The sequence below is a fragment of the Ammodytes marinus genome, assembly GCF_949987685.1.
Source record: "Ammodytes marinus genome assembly, chromosome: 9".
Lineage (NCBI taxonomy): Eukaryota > Metazoa > Chordata > Actinopteri > Uranoscopiformes > Ammodytidae > Ammodytes > Ammodytes marinus.
Genome location: NC_137213.1, coordinates 17,686,519 through 17,711,722, shown reverse-complemented (window position 1 = coordinate 17,711,722; position 25,204 = coordinate 17,686,519). Strand labels below are relative to the sequence as shown.

General features: G+C 40.5%; 1 protein-coding gene across 2 annotated transcripts; it reads left to right on the top strand.

The window, feature by feature from the left end:
* Positions 1-4,269: 4,269 nt before the first annotated feature.
* Positions 4,270-24,845, top strand: gigyf2 (GRB10 interacting GYF protein 2). Of its 2 annotated transcripts, none has more exons than XM_080034355.1 (30): positions 4,270-4,393; positions 5,239-5,286; positions 6,520-6,571; positions 6,761-6,926; positions 7,104-7,199; positions 7,795-7,903; positions 11,479-11,584; positions 11,723-11,763; positions 11,853-11,888; positions 12,099-12,200; positions 12,438-12,649; positions 12,764-12,908; positions 16,398-16,631; positions 16,747-16,913; positions 17,267-17,423; positions 17,531-17,697; positions 18,802-18,896; positions 19,157-19,285; positions 19,489-19,619; positions 19,724-19,824; positions 20,106-20,246; positions 20,368-20,526; positions 20,636-20,863; positions 20,954-21,076; positions 21,449-21,712; positions 22,367-22,569; positions 22,713-22,864; positions 22,974-23,167; positions 23,763-23,910; positions 24,016-24,845. In XM_080034355.1, exons 3-30 carry the CDS (start codon positions 6,534-6,536, stop codon positions 24,081-24,083), a joined length of 3,912 nt encoding a protein of 1,303 aa, XP_079890481.1. In that variant the 5' UTR covers positions 4,270-4,393; positions 5,239-5,286; positions 6,520-6,533; the 3' UTR covers positions 24,084-24,845. The 2 variants fall into 2 exon arrangements, with proteins under 2 accessions (XP_079890481.1, XP_079890480.1); XM_080034354.1 differs by having other exon boundaries at positions 12,099-12,275.
* The last annotated feature ends 359 nt before the right edge of the window (positions 24,846-25,204 follow it).

Sequence of the window (25,204 nt, the reverse complement as noted above, 5' to 3'; positions counted from 1 at the left end):
CATGTGGAGTCACGTGGAACCTCCGACTCAGGCATTAGTATCCAGCTGCATCCCCAGAGAACAATACTGAGGCGGGGCGGGAGTACTGAGGCGGGGCGGAAGAAAATAAAAATAAATTTTGAACGTTATTTAGACAAATTATATTGTTTTGGCAATTAAGTTCAGGCATCACAGCTGGGTGGTTAGGGTTAGGGCAAGGGGATAGGGAGAGGTTAGAATATATATAGATAGAACATTAGATTATGTTCAGGCATCACAGCTGGGTGGTTAGGGTTAGGGCAAGGGGACAGGGGGCCAATCCGAAGTCTTTTTTGCATAGGAAATTTCCTTTCCTATCGAGATGACCCGGAAGTACTCGGCGGATAGGTGATTTGAATTCTCAAAATGCTTAGGAAAGGCATAGGAAAGGAGCCTCGATTCATCCTTTAACCCAACTTTAGCATAGGTTACTCCGGACCAACCTATGCAAAAGGAAAGGAGATAGTGGTATCCCATAATCCTTTACGGCGGCAAGATTTAAAGCAACAGGCCACCGCCGGAGTTTACCGACTCTACACGAATATGAACGAGAGGTAAAACAGAAGAGAAGAGAGGAGAGGAGAAGAGAGGAAGATTTAACTCAGCTAAAAACAAAATACCCCCTCCCCATATCCCCTATCCATAAAGATAATAAAGAACTCATAAAAGACCAACATCATAATAGTTATTTTCGTAGCACATAATTTACACCATAAGAAAATAATATACCAACTTCAAATTTAATGAAGTTACTGGGGGCAGTACATTTCAACATCAACATAAGTGTAGCCTCTTTTTATTCCACATGTGAATTGGGATATATGCGAGTGATTCTCACTCTGTTGGCAACAACCTGATTAATCAATATGAAAAGAAAGCATGGATCAAACGAGCGCTTGTTGTAGTACATTTTCGGCGAATAGGCTAGTGTAGTTTCCGGTAGTTTCACGCTAGTGACTCACGTCAGCACTACTCGCCGTCGCGCAATGACGTCGGTTAGGAAAAGTGGAGTCGTTCGATAGGAAGCACCTTTCATATCTCCTTAACCCCGATGACGTTTAGGGGTTAAGGTATAGGAAAGGAGGTTTATAGGTTAGGAGATTGGACTATTCGGATTGGCCCAGGGAGAGGTTAGAATATAGATAGAACATTAGATTAGCCACGGCGCTAGCTCCACTCGGCTAACGGAACACCGCGGCGGCCATCTTGAGAAGGTCACGTCAAACAATAAAAAAGACCGCAGACCGATAGGCTACTAGCCCAGCCACAGTACTCCCGCCCCGCCTCAGTATTGTTCTCCGGGGCTGCAGCTTGACTCTACTCGACTCAGATTCCTACCCACAAAAACGGAACTCATACCAATGGTACAAAAGACCCACATACATTTTAAACCAATGAGGATTTACTGTATAACATGAGTATGATTATAATTATACCAACAAAAACGAATTTCCCTCAAAGGCCCTTTTTTTTTTGCTTAACGAATACTTTAAAAACATGTATAGGCCTATACAACACTGTTTTGATATGAACAATTCCCACAAAATATATAAATATAATTAATTATAGAGATTAAAATGTCACACTGTTGCAAATGGTCAATATAGGCTACATTTTTCAACTGTTTGACAACATTGATATTACCATTGAGTTTGAAATTACTCAATAACACAAGGGTTAAGTTTAAACTTAAGTTTACTGTACAGTACACTAACACACTTTAACTGTCTTAGCTAATTATCAGCATGCTAAGCTAGCTAATGACAGTTTAACTTTGAGTTGGAAAACAAAGTACTTTTCTTTTCTTTTTGTTATCTGGTGTTAGCTGTTTTGAAAACTGCTATTCATTTATATCAAACAAACATACCTGAATGAATCCTTAGTTCATTTTCAGTTCCCATGCGGCCACTTGCCGAAGCTGAGTTCAAGCGCCCTAGCTTTAGCTGGGTCAAGGACTCACGGCTGACAGTTAGCAAAGTTGTGGCATGTGCTGCTAGCTTGTTTAGCAATCATGTCCGCCCCGGTCCGCCCCTGCCACACATTAAAATACATTTGTATTAATGTGTGAATACATTTGAAATACATTTGTATTATAATGTGGGAAGATCTTCTGGGTGGGGTTTTACAGATCCTCAAATAGTGGTGATAAGCACTTTAGTTCTCTAAAAAAATAAGGTCTTATTTTGGTATAAAAACGTTACATCAATCTTCCAGATATCTTTTTTTGACTAGTGGGATTGATCAAATATTGTTTTTGCTGGCTAATTAAAAACTCAAAATAATTGGGAGCATCTATTTTCAAAGCAATTTACAATTGCCTCTTGTATTGCGTCACAGATCAGCATGGCATATGATTTGATTATGTCATGGTGCAACAGTTGATGACACAATGCTTTTTTTGCCTTTTAATTTTATTTCAAATAATCTGAATTAAAATAGCCTAACTTATTTTACAACATTTGAAATATATCTTCTACTTCTTCAAGGGGACCAAAATAAAAGTAAAATTGTCCTCTAACCAAAGTAGGCCTAAGTGATCATGTTTTTCTATAGTTTTATTTTTTTTAATTGGTATTTAATTTAATTCCGAATGACATTAAAAAGTCTTCAATCAAACTTGTCTTAAAAATGTTGTGTGACAGGTATTACATCAAATACTTATATAGCAAAATATTATACCTTTTTGCTTCAGATCTAACCAAAATTACTAAATTGTTGTTAAATATTCCCATGACAATTTTAGTTAGCCTATCATTTATGACAATGGTCTATACAGATATTTATCTGTGGAGAACTATGTCTCATCCAAGGTGCATGTGAGCTTCATTACTGCATTGTGCCCTGCCCCCATACCTGAACACTTCTGATGTTCAAAGTAATAGAAAGATTGTTTATTTGTCATATTACTCAACCATAAGATGAGTAAATCGCTGTCAATTAAATTCTTTGTCACATGCTTCCTTCAACGGTACAACATAAAGAAAATAAAAATATATTAAGAGAAACACAAAGAGAATCTGACACATAAAAAATACAAATATATACAGTATAAAGTAAATTAAATAGAATGTGAATAAATAGAATACTATACATGGAATATAATACTGTACAAAAGAATACTGTACATCGTGGTGGAATACAATATTATATTTGAAATAGAATACTGATCGTGGAAAAGAATGTTAGAATACAATACTCCAAATGGAACAGAATGACTCAGTCGTCCAGGGAATGGACTCTCCTCTCTGCTTCTGGTGGCTCACATCAGGATTGATTCGGCAGCCAACAGGATAGTACTCTTTCTGCTCACTCAACTGTTCACTCTGTCCGTTCACCCTGCTTGCCTCATTGGTTGTTTGTCTCTCCTCTTCCATGGTGGCGAGGAGATGGTGTGGATCAGATCCTTCCTCTGGCGGCATCTGATGTCCTCCTGCGTCTAGTAAACATTTTTGTCAATTATTGTACTAATTTGTGATTTTTCTATTGGTCTTTTTTGTACACATATACAGTCTGCTTGTCTGTCCATCCTGGGAGAGGGATCCCTTCCTCTATCACTCTCCATGAGGTTTCTCAACAACAACAAAAAGGGATTTATGGTAGAATTTTTTTCCATAGTCTGGTTTAGAATCTAAGGTGTAAAAGGGTGTCATATTTGTGTATGAATTGTGAAGCCCACTGAGGCAAATGGCTTGTTGTGGTATTGGGCTGGGCTATATAAAACTGATTTGATATTAATAGAATAATATAGCCTAGGCTACGTGGAATAGAATTATGTATGTGGAATAGAATACTGCACATAGAAAATAATGTTGTGCGTGGAATAATAGATTATGCCCAACTGAACGTGGATAAAATACTGTATGGAATGTTGTCAATTGAATGCCTTGTGGAATACTGCACAGTGAAAATTCAAAACATGTAGCCTAAATGATAAGTAATACATCAGGGTTATAATTATAAAAAATAGCCTATTTAACATTATTAACAGAACAACATAAACATAGCCGATGTAGGCCTAAATATATTTTTTAAATAGGCCTATATAAACTGTTTGACAATACCCGCTTCAAATGTAATTTCATGTGACATGTTTGACATGTCTGAATTGCAACGTGCACAGCAGGCGCACATAACACGACGAAGGTAATAAATATAGCCTACAGTTAGGCTGGGATACTCACCCATGGACCTAATAGGGTACTCACCTCGTTGTTAGTGAATACATACTACTCAGCAAATATTTCTTCGTTCGGCATACGGGTTTTCTTTTACCAGCTGTCATGTGACCTAGACTCAGCCATCTTGTGGAAAACGAAGTGAGAGAGTGAGCCACACAACTCGCATACAAAATCTTGTGCTGTCAGAACAAGCAGAGGTAAGACAGCCAAAGTTTCATACATTAGCAGAGAAATAAATCGTACATTGAAGTAAAGCGACATGTCAGACGGCCATATCCGGACGATCTGGGTGGTTTAGGGCTGCTTTTAATCCACCATGTTTACTCGGCCTTGCAGCACCCGGCTCCAGTTGTCTCCGTGTGCGGGTCCGGGCCGCGCGATGTGCGGCAACGTTTAACGAGGAAACGTTGTTGTGGACCCTGCGGAGGCCGCGTGTAGCTAGCTAACCTGTTAGCGTGCTAGCTACAAGTGTTGAGGATAAGGATTAACTTATGCCAGAGACGTGTTACAATTTGTCATGAATAATATATGACAATACGTCTTCTCCCATGGCAAACTTAACTAGTGTCAATACCATGGTCCATACACATGTAGGGGAATATCCACGTATGACAAGCACACAGTAGCTATGTGGGGATATAACGCTGTTAGCTAACGTGCTAGCAAAACCACAGTTGGCTAGAGTTGTAGCTACTTTAGCTACAACTCTGCGGACACTTTTTGCACTTTGGCATACATGACTATACCTAACAGCATTTTATTAACGGGACTGTATTGGCTAATGTCAGTCAGTAGTGTCCTGGGATTAGCTCGAATATTTGACTGGTAAGCTCTGCTATGTTAGCTAACGTAATGTTGGTAACCGAGGATGATTTATTATTTTTTCAACTTAACCTTCCCGAGTGACTGTTACGGCTCGTAGTCAGCACTATGCCAAACATTTTAACGTTATTCTGTAGTGATAATAGGATTCTATTCAGACTGTAACAACGGGATGGGACTGTCTTAATAACGTGGGATGAATGTGTGTCCTGCTCTCCAGGTTGATTAATCGTACACGGACACGGTGGACTCAAAGCTTCACGTCACGGTAAATATATGCGGCCAACTTTGCAAGAACATAATGATCTGTAATTTTTTTTGGCCTTTCCCCCCTTCATCTTAAAGTCTGCCACGGCCTAACTGATGAAAGTTGTATTGTTTTGAACAGATTGGGCAGTTGCACTTAAAACGCGTTATAACATTATTTAAGCTTAGTCGGTCGTCCAGTTTATAACTTTAAGTTAACATTAGCAAATGTGCGAAGCGTGCAGGACAATTGCCACACGCTGTAGTTATTGCCTCAACTACCAACTTACACGTGGCTTATCCTGGCACCCATATGGTCAGTGGTATTGTGAAGTGTACTGTGGCCTTTTGTGGCCGATAGCCTATGTTAGGAAGCCTCGAAACGTAGCCTAATAAACCATTGCTTTCAAGCCAGTGCAAGGGAAAGGAAAAGTGTTGGCAGTGGAGACACTCAAAACAAACCATAATATGTTATGTTTGATTTGTTATTGCTGAAGTAAAGGCAACCTTCGTTGTCAATTACAGGTGTCTGACATATTCCCCATGCATGATGGGTCTGGGAGACTTCTTAAAATAGATTTAGCAGATCGAAATTGAACACTGCTTGTGTGCTTGTAGGATGGGCTATATCACCAGGGTTGTAATACATAAAGTTGACACAACCTTTAGTATGTTTTCCAAATTATACAGACTTCTGCTACGGTATATTTAATGCGTTGGTGAATTAAAACATTAACTCAAACTGGTATGGTAAAAAAACATAAAGATTGTTGATTTTCATATTTGTGTAGGTTAACATTGATTTTGAATGTATTTGGAGTGCTGAAATGATTTTTGCAACCCTAACCCCGATTCCAACATCTAATAGTTGTTACTCAGCCAGTGTGCTCACACTGAGTCCTTGAAAGCCAAAATTTGAAGCAGGACAGCACTCCAGTTGAATTGTTTGTTTGTATGGGTCATAGTAATTGCAATAGCCCTATAGTGTCTACTATTTATTTTGTAGTTAAAAAAAACAAAAATAAGTGTTTTTGAAGAGGTGTTATTTATACAACGTTGCATTACCAGTATAAACACCACAATACATTTTGAGGCAATACAAGAATAAATGTATGTTGGATTTTTCTTTTATGTGCAACTTGTGAAAACAACAACAGAGTGTTTGCAGCTTTATATGATTGTCTTTTCTTTTTAATAGTACTCTTATTCTGTCACTGTTCATACTAATCCTTTTCCTCCCTTTTCATATGTGTAGAACTTTCAGGGAGAATGGCCGAAACCCAGACACTTAACTTTGGACCAGAATGGTAACCTGCGTTTATTCATGATTAGTCTGACTGAAATTATTTGTAGGTTGTGAAACTGTTTTTTTCTGTTAAGCCCCAGTGCAGCTATTTCATACATGTTCAGACATTCCAATTGCCACCTCAGCTTTTGAGTTGTCTCCCCTCTTCTTTGTACCCTTCTCCTTTTAACTACCCTTTCTCTCTCCGCAGGCTCCGTGCCCTGTCTGGAGGAGGTGCTGGCAGCAGTGGCGGTGGTGGTGGAAGCAGCTGCACGGTTGCCTCTCCACCCCTTTCACCTGTGTTGCCAAAGTATAAACTTGCAGACTATCGCTACGGGAGAGAAGAAATGTTAGCACTTTATGTAAAGGATAACAAGGTTGGTAGGCCTGAAACCTCTGCATTTTAGCTTTTGATGCAGACAACATGATTTGCATTAAAATTATGTTACTGCAGAGATGTGATTTACATCTTCCTTATGTTGTTATAACACAGTCTTTCAAAGTGTTGGGGATCTTAAAAGCAAAGTTTGTTATTGTTTAATTCTCTTATCCAGATCCCTATAGACCTACACGATAAAGACTTCCTGCCCATATTGCAAGAGGAGCCCTTGCAGCCTCTGGCACTCGTGTCTTTTACAGAGGAGGAACAGGTAGGAGTACTTTTCAGATTATATCGTTATGTGAAATTAGGGCTGCAACTAACGATTATTTTGATAATCGATTAATCTGTCGATTATTTTCTCGATTAATCGATTATTAATCGATTAGTGTTTTGGTCCGTAAAATGGTGAAAAATGTTGATCAATTTTCCAAAGCCCATGTTGACGTCCTCAAATGTATTGTTATGTCCAAAACACAGATATTTCAGTTTACTGTCATAATAGGATTAAAGAAACCAGAAAATATTCACATTTGAGAAGCTGAAATCAGAGAATTTGGAAATGTTTTATTAAAAAATTGCTCGAAACGATTAATCGATTATCAAAATAGTTGGCGATTATTTTATTAATCGATTAATAATCGATTAATCGTTGCAGCTCTAGAAATGTCAACATCAGAAACCATTTCTGACTTTAAAAAAAACAAACAATATAAGTGTCACACAGGCCTTTTGCCCATTGTAATTTCTTGGATACTACTTATGCTTTTGCTAATTACCTACAAATACAGAGCAGTTGAAAAGAATAAAGCTGAAAGCTCACTGTTAGCTCCCTATGCTCCCCTTCCCCCTGTTTGTATTTGCAGAGAAATTTTTCCATGTCTGTAAACAGTGCAGCTGTGCTTCGACTGACAGGGCGAGGAGGCGGTCCAATAGTAGGGGCACCAAGAGGCCGAAGTACCTCAAGGGGTAGAGGTAAGAATGACTGACTAAGATCATACATGATTTTGCCCCATTGGATTTAATGAAGAAATGTATTTTAGGCGTGTAAAAAATAATAATAATAATGTTCAAATAAAATAAAAATAATAACATAATATTCCATAACCAGCATTTCTTTTCTTGTTTTCGAGGATAATAAGCTGAAGGTTGAGTTTCTGTTGTGGAAGAACAGTTGTGGATTGAGTTTTTCTTTATTAATTTTTATTTGAGCTAAATAGATATACTTCATATGTAGTCAAAGGTGTTAACCAACTGCAAATAGTTAAACTACTTTGAAAGAATCCCACCAATGTTTCCACAGCTTGGTAAAAGTGGTGTTGTATTAGCCTTCTGTATGTGTTGTGCTCAGGGTTGCCGCGGATCTTGAAAAGTATTAAAAGTCATTAAATTTAAGTTTCAATATTCAAGGCCTTAAATGTCTTAAAAAGTCTGGAATCATTGGGTAGGCGGCATTAAATTTAATCAGGGGCAGAATTAATGAGCTTGCCTTAATTGTTTCTTTCTAGTTTCCTAGTTTATTTGTTAGATTGTTAGATGTTCTATTTTATCTGTGTTTTATACGTATAGGCCTACTTCAAAGATATCCGGCAAGTCCGACACCTACGCTAGAGGCAGTACGGCCGTGTGAGGCTGGGTACCGCATTTAAAACGTAGAAGAAGAATGTGTGTTCCCTGCTTCCAAATTTGTAGTCTGCCGCGGTAAAGCAAAAAAGGAGAGAACGACGCGGCGAAATGCATGCCCAGCTATTATAAATTCAGTGAGAGGTGGAGGGTGGACGACAAATACCGTGGCTGGCGACCGCGACTACACACTGCCGCTACTTGTAGGTGCGCAACCACCCGCCCGCTGATGATGTAGGTAGGCTACTGACCCAAATCACACAACACGTGGATTGTTTAGTAAACGTGTTTATTTATCTATATTTATTAATAGCTGCTCATCAGACGTTCATTCAGGTCATTCAGGTCGCGTTGACTTGGCGTGAGCTCATGGAGTGAGACGCGGGTCTCTATCTCAGTGCTTGTCTCTCTTTCCGTCGCTTTCTTTCTCTCCACTCTGCACTCCCTTTCTGACAGCTAGATAAAAACTATTGCAGATCCTCCCATCAATCGCAGATAGTAGCATACGTTTCCTTCGCCAATCGGTACAACCCTAATACCAGCGGTTTATTAACCTGAATGCCTGCAGCAATACTGTATGTAGAAAAAATTACTTTGCGCAAATTACCGCAGGTCCCGTGTAGGGCTGGCCCGAATACCATTTTTCAGGCTTCGAATATTCGTTGGTTTTTCCGAGCGAATATTCGAATATTCGTTCCAGAAAAACACACCATCAAAAACAACATTAAAAAAAAAAAAAAAAAATATTAAAAAATTTTTTTTTAAATTTTTTTTTTAAAAAACGTTAATAATCCCTATATACTCCCTGGAACCGATTTTGACAGTATCTGCATATTTTGTTGAAGATTTACGCGCTCGGAGGTGAAGTAATGGATGCGCTATGACACTTAGTGATGTAATATCCTCCTAAATGAGCAATACTACTACTACTACTACTACAATATTACTAACTTTTATATCCAAATATAAAATTATTTGATGACATTATATTGCAGTACTAGCTTCTTGCAAAAAAAATTTTGAAAAAAAAAAAAAAAAAAAATGAAAAAAAACAAAAAAAAAACAACGAAGCTCCGAATACTAATTTAAGCTCCGAATACTAATTTTCCGAACGAGTATTCGAATATTTGAATAATTCGGGCCAGCCCTAGTCCCGTGAGCATGGATGTAAATCTACAGTTGGCTAGGCCAACATACACATACGATTTTGAAATTGCAAAAACCTCCCTTGACCTACCTGTGGAACCAATTTTTAAATAGTTTCTGCCATAAGTTCTGAAAAAGAAAGTTAATGGACTAAGTTTGTTATTTATTGAATAAGGAATTAAAATATGAAGAACATTCGGATTATTCTTCCCCAAAAAATATCCCATTTTTAATTTAGCCTAATTAAAATATTGTATGCTGCACCTAACACATATTTTTCTAAATTGACTAAACTGTTCTTGTTACTCGATTAATCAGAAAATGTAAACCAAATGATACAGTTCTATAATTGGTTGAAAAGGTGGTAATGATGGGTTTTCAGGTTGCCTTTACAGTGATCTCTTATTTTTATTTGATGGTAAATGTAGGGGGACATTGTCTTCATTCAGACTGCTGAACATTTTTATTTTCTGTAATTAGACGGCAGTTGTTAGCTAAAGTGCATTGAATATTTGTTAGTCAGATTTAATGCAACCCTTTACGGAGTATACTGTAGTGTAGTTTGTCGATTTCTGTTACTGCGGTATTGGTATTATTTTTTCATTTTAGAGGTCTTAAAAAAGTCTTAAATGTCTTTAAATTTGAACTTTAAAAATGTGCAGATACCATGGTTGTGCTTACTCAGCATACTATTTCCCAGCAGCTCATACTCAGAATTGATATGTCAAACATAGAAAAATCTGTTTTCATATTGATTTGCTATAAACACACAAGCACGCGCACACCCCCCCCCCCCATTTGGGCATCCTCCAATCAGTTAAAGCTGCTAACTCTACATACAGTACCATTTAGAGTTCTTGAAGTGATGTTGGTCAGCCTAAAGTGTTTTCAGAGAAGCTTAGTATTAACCAACACCGGCTTCTGTTTGCTTCAAATAAACTGTGTATGAAACTGTACAATCTGTTCCTTAACACCCAATGCCATGTCTCAAAGAAGGTTTTGTTATTAACAGGAAGTAGTGATTGATTGGGACAAAAATCATTGACAGTAGTGCACAATATTGTTCTTTGCCCTCTGACAGACACCAAGACAATATGAGGAAAATCACTCACACTAGGCCATTTGTACTGTGCCCAATTACGGATTACCTCAAAGGACTAGTTGGTTAGACCAATGTGAGTGCTCCGTTCCGTACTCAAGCACGGTACACTTCCTCGGCTCCGGCACAGTTGGGAGAGGTGGGCTTAGGCATGTTACAGATGCTTATAAGCGAGCATGCGCATCCTGACGTCAATTTATATGACGCAATATTTCCATGTGCGCAACAGACTAATGTTGAGGGGAATGTTTGCTGCATAATTGGTCGGATGAAAATAAAAATGAATCTGATACAAATACGCTCCAAATCCAAAACCTGCGCACATGTCAGACGTAATGACATATAGCAAGAAACAATCGTGCCTAATTCTGCATCTTTAGGAGCAGTGTGAGTACAGGCGAGTGGACCCTTATGGTTTAAAAAGGAAATTGAAAGTACAACACCATGATTCAGTAGATTTGTGCAATGGGTGATGTAAGTTCAGTTGTGTGTGTTTGTGTGTTAATTAATCAACCATTTTAAATTCTGCTGCTTTGTTCACCTGAGCAACTATGACTGGTGGCTGCAGAAGGCGGGTACAGAAGTATATCCACCCTACTACTTTGCAGCTGACCACGTCATGATCAACTAGAACTCTTTAGTTCATATTATTAATGTCATGCCAACCCATGATTGTTTTCAGGCCGGGGAAGAGGAGATGGAGGGTTTTACCAAAGAAGTTTTGATGATGTGGAAGGTTTTGGTCGTGGTGCGAGGGAGATGCATCGCTCCCAAAGCTGGGAAGAAAGGTACTGAAATACCCATTTGGGGTGTCAAGTTATGTTGGGAAAACCTGCCCCTGTTTTTGACAAAATTATGTTATTTCTAGGCAGCAATTCAATTTTTTTACAGCTTTACATAATGCTATGGTTTTGTTTTCACACTAGGGGAGATAGGAGGTTTGAAAAGCCAGGTCGAAAAGACCCAGGTTGGTGTTAATTACTCTTGCTCAAATAATCAATACATTATGTGCTCAAATCCACTGGCTTATCTAATTGTTGCTCTCTGTCAACCTAGTTGATGCTGCTCCGGGACATTTTCCAGTCAATCACAGTAAGTGTGCCTTTGTACAACTTTAATAATTGACCTAAAGGATACTCAATTGAATTTTCTTTTAGTAGATTTAAATGACAGTGTTTTTTAAAACATTGATTGACAGCATTATGTTAGTTTGCTAATCTGGCTTTAATGCCAGCTATCAGTATGATGATGATGATGAAGGCCTCACTTTTAACCACCCCCCTACCCACTTTCTCTTGGCAGTCCGAGGCAACTATGAGGATGTGGTACCAGGCCTACCAAGGAAACATGACTTTGTACGTGCAGAGAGTGAGAACTGGCGTATGTCTCGTGATGATCAAAACGGTGAGGATGAGGAGGGGGCCTGGAGCTTGGCAGGTTCTCGACGGGCCAGTGACCGGTGGTGCCCTCCGAGCCCAGGTTGGCACTGCACTGACCATTTAGTAGTTCATTTATCATTGAAAAATCATCTTTGATAAATGTATGTGTGTGGTGTTCTACCAGAGTTTGCCGTCCATCCTGACATAGAACCTGAGGTTATGATTGCTTGTGCGATGCTAAGTATATTCCCATTTTCCACAGACGCGCCTCGGTCGGCAGGGTGGCGGGAACTCCAAGGTCAGCAACGCCGTTTCCCGTTTGATGCAAGAGAAGACGAGCGAGGCTACAGGAGGCCACGGTCCGGCAGCGGCAGCATGGAGGACGAGAGGGACAGCCTGCCCGAGTGGTGCCTGGAGGACGCAGATGAGGAGGCAGGCACCTTCGACTCATCAGGGGCCTTTCTACCGCTCAAGGTAAGACCCGGCCCGAGAAGGCTTTTGGAAAAAAATCAATGCATTACAAATAAGTTTTTTATCCATAGAAAATGTATGTTGCTGTAATTGTGTTATTTGTTGTTGTGATTTCAGAAATCCTCCAAGGAGCCAATCCTGGAGGAGGCGGAGCTCGACTTCAAACCCTTGGAGGAGTGTGAAGAGGGCCTGGAGGAGGACGGTCGGCTCAATGAGACCAAAGACATGGAAAGCGGGGCCAAGAGAGAGAGCGAACGAAAAGGTCAGTCACTCCCAATAGTTTGAGTACTGTTTGTTTTTAATACACTAGTGCAGTGCCCGTAGTTAGCAGGTAAACAAAGAAAGATATTAGACAGTACATTTGGCCGCTATCATTGATGGCTAATTTTACACTGTTGAAGGTTATTATCAGTAACTTACTTTGTAGAAGTTGGCTATAGAGTAGGGCAACATTCCTTAGTGTATTGTGTAAAGATAACCACAAACTAATTCCATGTGATTTGTTAAGTGAAATGAAACACAAAATGTGGTAATTAATTAAGTGTTGAAGCCTAAAGAAGAATCGAGCTATACAGGTGTTACCTATACAATCTGATATTATGCAAACTGCCATCCATACTGCACAATGCACTCAAACATACAATCAGTTGCCTATGTAGTAGCCTAAATGGCTGCACTGTGTATAAAAGGAGTCTATGCTGCACGCCATGACAACATGGTCAAATGGTCAACCCCATTACCATTACTGTTAGGTATTTGAAAGATAAGACAGAGTTTGGATAACTGTCAATTAACGTTAACGTATCAGTAGTCAGCTGTGTGTGTGTGTGGGGGGGGGGGGGGACTTGTGGGCGCGCTCGGGCTTTCGGTTTAGCTTTTAAATGGATATAAAACATTTTGTGGAAGCATCCGAGACCGTTCTGTTAGTTAACGTGTCAGTAGCAGTCAGCTGTGTGTGTGTGCGTGCGGGCTTTCGGTTTTCGGGCTTTTTTAACGTTAACGTGTCAGTAGCAGTCAGCTGTGTGTGTGTGTGTGTGTGTTGGGGGGGGGGGACTTGCACTCGGGCTTTGGGTTTAGTTAACGTGTCAGTAGCAGTCAGCTGTGTGTGTGGGACTTGGGCGGATATAAAACATTTTGTGTAAGCATCCAAGCCCGTGCTGTATTATTACAGTGAAAATAGCGTAAAGTGCAGTCTTTACCACTAAAACGGACAGGTGGAGCAGGTGAGGAGTTGTTGAGGAAAAAAGAGTAGGCTGTGTGCATGGGCTGTGTGCGGACTGCTATGTGTGTCCCGCTCTTCAGAGGGAGGCGGGGTTTATTCTGAGATTACTTCATGCTCCGTTCTCACTATGGCCTTCAGTGTGCGCACGTACTTCTAAAAACTTCACAATGAAGGATGAAGGCTGCACACCTTTGTACTTCTAAAAACTTCACAATGAAGGATGCACACCTTCGTGCTGTGCGCAAGCAATATCCAGAAGCTCATGCCGATCTGACTAAAACTCAGAGAGATATGCGAGCCACAGACAGACACACAGACAGATTTAATACACAAATGAATTCCTAACTTTTTTGAATTTTCTTACACCCATATTTTCCCCATTTTCACACATTTGACTAAAATATTTGATATGAAACTTGCAAGTTTCAATTTATTTTCAAACTGGATCCTGGCACCATTTGCGATTAGCATGTAAGCTTTGCTCACAAGTTCTTGTGAAATGGGCCACTATGTACAGGTAAATGGTACATTTTCTTGGTAGACTAAGCTATACTGTTGCCTTGGTGTATTCCCACAGGCCCTGAAAACAGCTGTCATCAAGCCACTCCTAAAAAAGAAAAATCTAGATACATCACTCATGAACAATTATAGGCCGATATCCAACCTACCATTTTTAAGCAAGATCATTGAAAAAGCTGTTCATCATCAGCTAAATAACTACTTAGCAATGAATAACTGCTTTGATGTCTTTCAGTCAGGTTTTCGACAACACCACAGCACTGAGACTGCTCTGGTTAAGGTCCTCAATGACATCCACTTAAACACAGACAGTGGCAAAAGCTCTGTATTAGTTTTATTGGATCTCAGTGCTGCGTTCGACACAGTTGACCACAGCATATTGCTAGATCGACTTGCAAACTGGGTTGGACTTTCTGGAACTGTGCTAAACTGGTTTGAATCATACTTAAAGGAAAGAGACTACTATGTGTCAATAGGCAATTTCACATCCGAGCGAACAAATATTACATGCGGGGTCCCCCAAGGTTCCATTCTTGGGCCTCTTCTGTTTAACATATACATGCTACCGCTAGCTCAGATTATGAACAAAAACAAATTATGCTACCATAATTATGCAGACGACACACAAATTTACATAACCATATCACCAGGAGACTATGGTCCGATTCAAGCACTAAGTAAATGCATTGAACAAATCAATGACTGGATGTGCCAAAACTTTCTTCAATTAAACAGCGACAAAACTGAAGTAATTGTCTTTGGTGCCAGGGATGAACAATCAAAAGTCAGCGCACAGCTTAAATCTGTTATGTTAGAAAGCACACACCAAGCTAGAAATCTTGGAGTAGTGATAGATTCCGACTTGAATTTCAAAAAACACATTAAATCAATTACTAAGTCAGCCTACTACCACCTTAAAAATATATCGAGAATTAAAGGGCTAATATCTCAGCAGGACTTAGAAAAACTTGTCCATGCATTTATTTTTAGTAGACTTGACTACTGTAATAGTGTCTTTGCAGGCCTTCCTAAAAAATCAATCAGACAGCTTCAGCTAATTCAGAACGCTGCTGCTCGAGTCCTCACTAGGACCAAAAAAGTAGATCACATTACCCCAGTTCTTAGGTCTTTACACTGGCTTCCTGTCACTCAAAGAATTGATTTTAAAATATCGATGATGGTCTACAAAGCCTTAAATGGTTTAGGGCCAAAATACATTACTGATCTGCTGATACGTTATGAGCCGCCCAGAGCCCTTAGGTCGTCTGGGACAGGTCTTTTAAAAGTCCCCAGAGCTAGGACTAAACAGGGAGAGGCGGCATTCAGCGTTTATGCGCCCAATGTCTGGAACGGACTGCCAGAGAGTCTGAGGTCCGCTGAGACTCTCAGCTCTTTTAAATCGGGTCTCAAAACGTTCTTGTTTCCCTTTTAACCTGTAATTTTTTTTTTTTTTTTTTTTTTTTTTTTTTTTTTTTTTTTTTTTTTTTTTTTTTTTTTTTTTTTTTTTTTTTTTTTTTTTTTTGTTGGTAAAATGTTTTAATTATTTTATTTAAATGTTGTATTTTTATCCATGTTTTAAATTTGTTCCTTTTTTTTTTTTTTTTTTTTGTATTTGTATTCTTTATTTGATTTTAACCCTGTGAAGCACCTTGAGTGGCCCTGTGCCTGAAATGTGCTCTATAAATAAAATTGCCTTGCCTTGCCTTGCCTTGCCTTAACACTAGACTTTGTGCCAAACTATCTTGATGTACAGTTACATTGAAATTATTAATACAATCATAATAAAAAAGTCTCTCTCATACATTGTTATACCTCAGACTAAATCTTTAAAAATGTTATTGTCACTTTTTCTGTCTTTGCCATCAAGGACACAAATGGTGGCACAATGCTGGTTTTGTCAACCATCAAAAATTATGAAGTAAAAATGTACTTATCTCAATTTCAAAGCCATCAATGCCAAGTGAAGCAAGTATGACCAAACATGATCAGTATTTTATTTATTTATTTCAGAGTTGGCCAGAGTGTCAGAGGAGACTTCACCTGTTGCTCCCTCAGTCTCGGAGCCCCAGGTTTCTGTCCAGTCTCTGTCCCAGAGCCAGCCTAGCAGATTAGAAGATTCTAAAAGACCAGCTGAACGGCAGCCACCCCTGGATCTCCCACCACAGCCCTGCAAAGCACCCATCCACATCCCTATGTCTAACAGCATGTCAATACCCATGACCCACATACCTACCACACTTGCAGGTGGCATTTGGTTCTTGAATTTCACTATAAATAGGACTTTTTTTCTTGCCACTGTCCTCCATCTATCTGGATAACGTCCTAATATTTTGTCTTTTCTTCATACTGTTCTTTGCAGCAGTATCTGCTCCATCGCCCACCGTTCAGTTATCACAGCCCATGCAGGTTCCTGTGGCGATGAACAATCATTTGCCCTTCCATTCAAGTATGTTGGCACCTATTGGCAGGCCCACCACTGTGCGACACGACACAGATGAAGATGAGGGACTGAAACACTTTGAGCAGGTACGTAAATCTGTCAATGAGAGTGTAGGCTGACAATATGTGTTCTTAAAAAAGGAATGCATATTGTTAATATTATCATACCAGAGATGTGACTCACCCTCAAATGAAGCCCTTGGTATATGATAAATAGTTAATTTCCAATAATGTATTTGATGTAATTTGAGCTTGCCTTGTCTTTCTTATCTAAATTGCCATATAACAAGTTGTTACACAATTTCTGTCCACTAAAACACAAACTACCCAGTTACCTAATCAGTTAAGAGGAGGTACCCTGTTATGTTATTTTTTAAATGAATGTTATATCCTTTTTTTAAATATTTTCTGTCTGTCCCTTGGCTCCCATCCTTCCCCAGGAGGCAGAGAAGATGGTGGCATACCTACAGGATGGTGTGGTGGATGACGACAGACTTGCAGCAAAGACTTTAGAGAAGCTAAAACCTGCAGGCCTGCCACTTACCCACGAGGCTGCTCTGAAGTGGTCCTATAAAGACCCCCAAGGGGAGATACAGGGTGAGATTGGAAGACGGTTTATGTGATAACATTTTTTTTAACTTTTATTTCAATTTCAATTTCTTCTCCTGAATCTCTCCTAATCTTTTCTATTTTTGCTCTCACAGGTCCATTCAGTAACCAGGAGATGACGGAGTGGTTCCAGGCTGGTTACTTCACTATGTCTCTCTTAGTCAAAAGAGGGTGTGATGAAGTATTTCAGCCGCTTGGAGATAGCATGAAGATATGGGGGAGGGTACCTTTCACTCCAGGCCCTGCACCTCCACCTCTACAGGTATGTGTTTGCTAAAATGGCCTGTTGTATTCTGTTCAAAGGTTTGCTTTGTAATCAACACTATGTGCCACGACTAGCCATGACCTGTAGGTGGTGTGGCAATACTCTTTTTTACCAGTAAGATGAATCACATATCTTTAATGTATTAGTTATCTTTCATGTATAATCATTTCAAAACCTGTTTTCCTTGTCAAGTTGAGACATTTTGTGGAAATGTTATCATTCTTGATGTGAAAATGACCAGACTTTGATAAGGTCTGACTTATATCTGTAATCTTGAACATTTGAGTTACTTTGTTATTTCTGTGGCAGTAAATGTAATTGCAGGGGCTGCTGTACAAGAGTTTCTTTCAAAACCGATCATTATTGACTGTATATAGTCAGTAGTTTGGAAGTTCTTACCTGCGTACCTCTTTCTCTGTGTGTTCTGATCCAACATTGTGACCCAGAAGTTATGAGAAGTGCAGAGAGTGTATCGCTGTAGCAGACGGCACTTCGCAGCGACAATATTCGTCCAGGCATGCCTGCTGCGTTCGATTGAAAACGTGGGACCTAGGACTGTGTTTTATAAAAACAATAGAGTGTTTATAAAAGAGGAAAACAAAATAAAAAACTAACAGATGTACTGGAATGCACACAGGTCTGAACTCAGTACTACTGAGTCTGAAGATCCCATGTCCCGAGTACAAGGGAACGCACTGCTGCAGTGCGGGAAGGTCGAGGGAGACACTCCGATAGTATTACTGGGCAAAGCAGCAAATACAAGAGCTTTCATCAGTGGGTCATATGCTCTATCACCATTGTTTAAACTATGTGATGGATAAATCATGACAGACAATAAATTAGATGTAAACGTTACAGAGAACAACTTTAAAGCAACAATGACCCCATTATCTTGTGATGATAAATGCATCTAAGAATCAATCAAGATTGAAATGAACATTCAAAGATGTAGAATGTTTTGAGGCCCAAACTCTTCGTTTTTTTTGCTTGGCTGCCATCAGGATCTCAACCCAGAAGTCTCCTTTACTCAATGTCATGGTTGTAGCTACCTCCTGCTTGTTTCACTGCTATTATTGATCTATTTCTTCTCGTGTAACGCAGGGGGATGGTGATCAAGAGAGGTTGAAGAGGCAGCAAGAGCTCACTGCTCTCAACCTTTACCAGTTACAGCAGCTCCAGTATCAATACCTCCTCAGGTATGCCGGACTAAGTTCTGACATTTTTATTATTTGCATTTGCAGCATAATTGTTCATGTGTCATGATAAAAATAGCTAAAAAACATACATTATTAGCCGTCTCACGTCCCAGGTTTAATCCATGAATAGGATAGTTAATCTATGCAGTTTTGCTATTAAAATGGCTCTACAAATATATATCTAACATTAAATCACATTAACATCTCAAACTAATTTTGCCCCTTGTTCTCTCTCTTCCATCCACGTGTCCACTGTTTAGGCAGCAGTATGCTCAGGCTCTGGCCCAGCAGAAAGCTGCAGCTCTTAACTCGGCTCCTCTTCAACAGCAACAGCAGCACCAACAGCAGATCAACCTGCTACTACAGCAATACCAGGCCCTCAAGACAAGGTTGATAACATACTCACTCTCACTCACTCACTCACTCACTCACTCACTCACTCACTCACTCACTCACTCACTCACTCACTCTATTGCACAATCATGCCTTTATTGACCTGCCTACCAACCCCTGATTCAGTGAATAGTAATCTTACCTCATATTGATATCTGCAGAGCACGACTTTAGTTAATGTATATATATTTTTTTGTAGAGCATCTGAGACCCCCCTACCTCCTGTTACCAGGTCTCTTTCTGTACAAGACTCTGGTTCTGTGTGGGAAATGCAGAACCAGTCCTCTCAGGCTTCCTGCACACCAAACCTCCAACAAGCTGCTCCAAGCAGTACGTTCTTATTTTTTAAATATGCTGCCGTTTTGGTTTTGAACATGAAGGTCTATATCCTATTACGGCAGGTGTAATGCATCATATTCTATTGCTCTCCACAGCGTGGGATGGCAGCAGTGTCTGGGATTTACCCATAGACTCCATAGCCCAAGCTCCAACCATTGAGCAGATGCAACAGTTAGAGAAGTCAAAGTCTGCAAAGGTAAACAAGCTCACTTTTCTGTTTTAGTTGTTCGTGTGAGATGTTTCTGAGAAAGTCTCAACTAATGTCATGGCCTAAAATTGTTTTGAATACAGCAGCCACTTAGGTATGAATGATATTGGAGGCTGAAAATGTAAATATATTTCTTGCTGCATCTTTCTGGTAAATTAAACAACTAGAAAGTTAACGGATTAAAATAGTCTGAAAATCTTCAGTCTCAGCTCATGAATCTATGATTTCTAAGAGGAATAATTGGTGAAATATATTTTCACGTCTGCCAGTTGGAACTGGAGCGACGTGAAGCAGAAATGAGGGCCAAAAGAGAGGAAGAGGAGAGGAAACGGCTGGAGGAGGCAGTGAGGGCTCGCCAGGAGGAGGAACGCAAACGCTTGGAAGAAGAGGAGCTGTCTCTGCAAAAACAGGTGGAGGATTATGAACAGTGTCTCATCCAATGCACTAAAAGACTTTGAGCTACTGTTTCATTGCAAGTCACTTTCCTCTGATGGCCTTGAGACTTGACCCAGGTGTTGTAAATCTTTTTAGGAGGAGGCATTGAGACGGCAGCGAGAGCAGGAAGAGGCACAGCGAAGGCAAAAAGAGGAAGAGGAGAGACTGGCACAAGAGGAAGCTCTCCGTAGACTAGAGGAGCGGCGGAGGGAAGAGGAGGAGAGGAAGCAACGGGAAGAGTTCCTCCGCAAACATGTAAGGAACCAAACCCACTACTATGCACTCTTTACCTCCTCTCTGGACTTGTGGAATGTTTTTTTTCTTCATTTGCCATGTAATTTAGCATTTGTTTTCCAACCCCCAGGAAGAGGAGCGTAGAAAGCAGGAGGCACTTGAAGCATTACGCAGGCGCGAGGAGGAGAAGCGAGCGGAGGACGAGGCGGCGGCTCTGGCCCTACAGCAGGAAGAGGAGCAGAAGAAGAGAGAGCAGGAGACCCAGAGACAACAGGAGCTGCAGAGACAGAGGCAGCAGCAACAGGACGCCCTCAGGAGACTTCAACAGCAGCAGCAGCAGCAGCTCGCACAAATGAAGGTAGAGGACACTGATGATTAGTCAGCAGAAAACAGACCGCGCATAATGTGTATTGACTGTTGACAAAACCCCCTCGTCCTGCTCTTCCAGCTTCCGTCCTCTTCAAAGTGGGGCCAGCAGTCGGCCAGCGTTATGAACCAGACTCAGAACGCGCTGTCCCTGGCCGAGATCCAGAAACTGGAAGAGGAGAGGGAACGACAGACGCGCGAGGAGGTAAGGACAGAGAGAAGCTCTTCTGCTTTTCCAGTTTTCCGACTCTTATCACCTCCTACCTTGTGGAAATCAGTCGATATCTCCTCGTGCTACCTGTATGTACTGTGTGTGCACTGAAAAAAAAAAAAGCTGGTGAAAACACAGCCTACGCTCTGTAAATGGGCATGTACAGACAGGTAGCGGATCATGAGGAGATATTCACTGTTGACAAAAAAAAGATTATTATTTTTTTTTTTTTTGACAACAAGCATTCTCCAGAATCGCTGATGCCTTTTTGAAAGCTGATTTTCAACAAATTCATGTCATTTAGTCTAATGCCATTTTTATACAAACTAATAGCTGTCGTCTTTTTTCCCTCCTGACCCTCCACAGCAGCGACGTCAGCAACAAGAGCTCCTGAAGCTACAGCAGCAGCAGGCCTTGCACCTGTCACAGCAGCCTCAGGCCAAGCTGTCTGGTTGGGGGGGTGCGACCAAACAGCCTGTTACCAAATCTTTGCTGGAGATTCAAAGGGAAGAAGCCCAGCAGATGAAACAGCGAAAGGATCATCCGCAGCAGCAGCAGCAGCAGCAGCAGCCGCCGACGCCTGCACCACAACCCATGGTCACCCAACAGATCCGCACTCAAACCAGAACTGTACGTGACCTCTATGATATATTTTTTGGCTAAAAGAGGATAAAGATACGAGCAGCAGAGTTGGCTGTGGATTTTGAGTGGATTTAACAACTCCAGCAACATTTTGACATAGGAACTGCCTCAAAACACTTTCATTTCCAAAGGCATATCATGTCAATGATCATGTAATGTCAAGACCAAATCGCTTGGCCAAAATGCCTCTTTATTAAAAAGAAAAAACATCCAAGTTAACTTCTATGAAAGAAAGAAGTTGAAGAAAGCAACGATTAGTAGATTAATTAACATCAGTTAATAAATTAAACTGTTGTCATTAATATCAGTACTTTTTTATTTTACTATTAAAGCAAAAATGCAAGACATTCCCTACTTAAAGGGTTTCCATGGTGAGGATGTTATGCCTTTCTGTGAATCATGTGATTGAAAAGGAAATATCTTTGGGCTTTGAACTGTTCATTGGACCAAACCAGCTAATAGTATGATATCAGAACATATTGGGGTTTAGGAAAAAGAGATGGATATTTATCATAATTTTCTGACATTTCATAGAAAGAACAACTGATTAATCAATAAAGTAATAGGCAGACTAATCAGTAGTGACATTAATTGCATGCCTATCAACCAGTTATGTCTAACAATATTTCCTTCTCGTCACAGCCATCTCTGAGTAACTCTGTGTGGGGGTCTGTGAACACCAGCTCCTGCACTAATTGGGGCTCAGACTCCAGTAGTATCTGGGGCGACACCCACAACTCAAACATGGGCTTCTGGGATGAGCCTGTCAAAGAAGCTGTCCAGCCACCTCCCCAACCCAAGAAAGCCAGCACGCAGAAGAACAACAAAGGCAACGCCAACCTCAGGTATTTATTTATAATAATGCTTATATAAGAAAACATCCCAGTCACACCCTGATGAAAAGACTTGATATATGAAGGATATTACTAATGCATTTGATCTTGATGACTTCTTTTTGTGTTTCTCCTTCACCTATGAACATGTAAAGTAACTCTGTGAGTACGCGGGTCAATAAGAAGGCAGAAGAGGAGGAGAAGCTGCTAAAGTTGTTTCAAGGGGTCGGTAAGAATCAGCAGGACACTTTCATGCAATGGTGCGAGCAAGCCCTTCACACCCTCAACACAGCCAACAATCTGGATGGTAAGACATAGGAAATATGTTCTGCAAAGGCACACCACCCACAACTATTGATGGACCATTTCTAGAGGCAGAACTCACAAACATTGTCCAATCTGTCTCCCTGTTCTAGTTCCAACGTTTGCATCCTTCCTAAAAGAAGTGGACTCTCCATATGAGGTGCACGACTACGTCAGGGCCTATCTGGGGGACACTCCCGAGGCCAAGGACTTTGCCAAGCAGTTCCTGGAACGTCGTGCCAAACAGAATGCTAACGAACAGAAGCCGTCACCGCAGAACCAACCAAAATCCCTCAAGCAGCAACAGGTGAGCGGGACTGAAGTGGTACCAGAGTGAAAGGTTCTCGGCATATGGGCACCAAATGATTTGGTCCCACTTGGGGACATGGTCTTGTAATGTGATCAAAAAGAGAGACAAAAATAGTTTTGACTCTGGGGCATTTCTGCATGGCATGTATAGCCAATGTCCACAACTAATATTTACATTTAAAGCTTGCTTGCTTTACTCCGATGTAACAGCTCCAACTGATGTCAGCTCTTTTTTTCCCAATGTGGACCGCCTTCCTAAATCCTCATCTAAGCGAATTCTTAAGTGCTAATGCGAACATTAGGCTTAATCTATTACATTAGATATCAAGAGTACAATACATACATATTGTTATAAATAATTGTCTCAAAATTGTCCACAACTACTGTGTGCACTGTAACTTTTGAAGGAAGCAATGACTTTATCTTTTATGTTACCTCAGTTTTGAAAAAGCAGCTGGTTTTGTTTTCCCCCTCCTCAGCATGTGGTAACATTTAGACTTTGCTAGGATCATAGACAAGAACTTAACAGATAAGCCTCTTTTTTTGCCGGTAGTGAAATCAGTCTTTTAAATCTACATTTCTCTCTTGCCCAGGATTCTGTATGGGGCGGAACGGGATCTTCGTCACACCACCAATCCAACCATACAAGTGGCCAGCAGCAACAGCAACGCTTTGAGACAGTCACCTCAGGGAAGAAGAAAAAGAAGCAGAAGATGGTCCGCGCAGACCCCAGCCTTCTAGGTGAGAGCAAACACCAATCTGCCAAATCTGAAAAAATCTGCTTCCTATGTCCCTGTCTGTTATATCTCACCTGCTAATTGGATCTTGCTATGTTTATTTTCTTAGGTTTTTCTGTCAATGCCGCATCCGAGAGATTGAACATGGGAGAGATTGAGACTTTGGAGGACTTTTAAGGGACTGCAGCCCAACTGACTGTATCCAATTTGAACAGCAGCTGTTTCACCACGAGCCCGTGTCACCCCCCCAGCCCCACCTCCCCCCTGACTGCTTCCACTCTTACCTTTTATTTTCAGTTTCCCATTTATCAGACATATTCTGATAATTCCTCATGAACTCAAATTTGTGAACAAACGGTGAACTCTGAGACAGGGTGTATTCTCCAGTAGCTTAAAGACCTACAATCTGATGACAATCCTTGAGAGAGCTGGACTGGATCACACTGGCCTGTGCAACATCCAACCACCCATGAGAGTGAATCACAGTTTTTGGAGAAAGTCTGCAGAGGTGCTGACGTCTGTTCGGCATCGACTGTTCGGCCCCAAATCATGTCCTGTTGTAGGAAATTTACAGTGACAACAAATTCCAAATTTGGCTTCCATTCTAGGAGAATTTTTTTTAAGTGGGGATATATGGGTGGGGTGGTTGGGGTGTTTTGGGAAAGGTTGGAGAGATTATATCCATTGTTTTTGTTTTATTTATTGAAAGTTTTTCCCCCCTCACACTTTAATCCCCCTCTTCTCTGTCCTCTCCCTGTTTCCTGCTGGGTGTTCATGGATAATGGCGGCAATGTAGAGCCCAAGGATTCGTACCCACTTATGTCCTGTTTTAAGGACATGTTCAAAAGTTCCAAGTAGTTATCTATTTCTTGTAAAATACTAGGCTGTTTAAAGAATAAACTTTCAATTCTGCATCTGTATTATAATATATGAAAATGATCTGCTGGAGTCATACTTTTTTTATTGCGGTATGAAAAAATAAAACGGTCTGATGTGTGGGCTGTTAACGCCTGTGTCTGAAGAACCACTCAACATAAAAACACCAACGTGCTGAATTAATTTGATTCACACGGTCACACTGTGCTATATCATATTTGGGTGAGATCCTATCAAGAGCTGGGAATGTATGAATGAAGATTAATCTTTGCTGAGTGTGAAAGAACATGAGTGAAGCCAACATTGACAATTACATTGAACATTTTAAGTCCCTGTAAGCTAGTTAAATTTTAACATTAGTTAGTCTCTCAAAAAAACACATGCACTGCTTTTCAAGAAGTAAAAGCTCATCCTCTCACTGC

Excerpts from the sequence above, each read along its gene's own strand:
- gigyf2 (XM_080034354.1), top strand. The coding sequence starts at position 6,534 with ATGGCCGAAACCCAGACACTTAACTTTGGACCAGAATG. Across the intron at positions 6,572-6,760 it reads CTTAACTTTGGACCAGAATG|GCTCCGTGCCCTGTCTGGAG; the intron begins GTAACCTGCGTT and ends CTCTCTCCGCAG. Across the intron at positions 20,527-20,635 it reads AAGAGTTCCTCCGCAAACAT|GAAGAGGAGCGTAGAAAGCA; the intron begins GTAAGGAACCAA and ends TCCAACCCCCAG.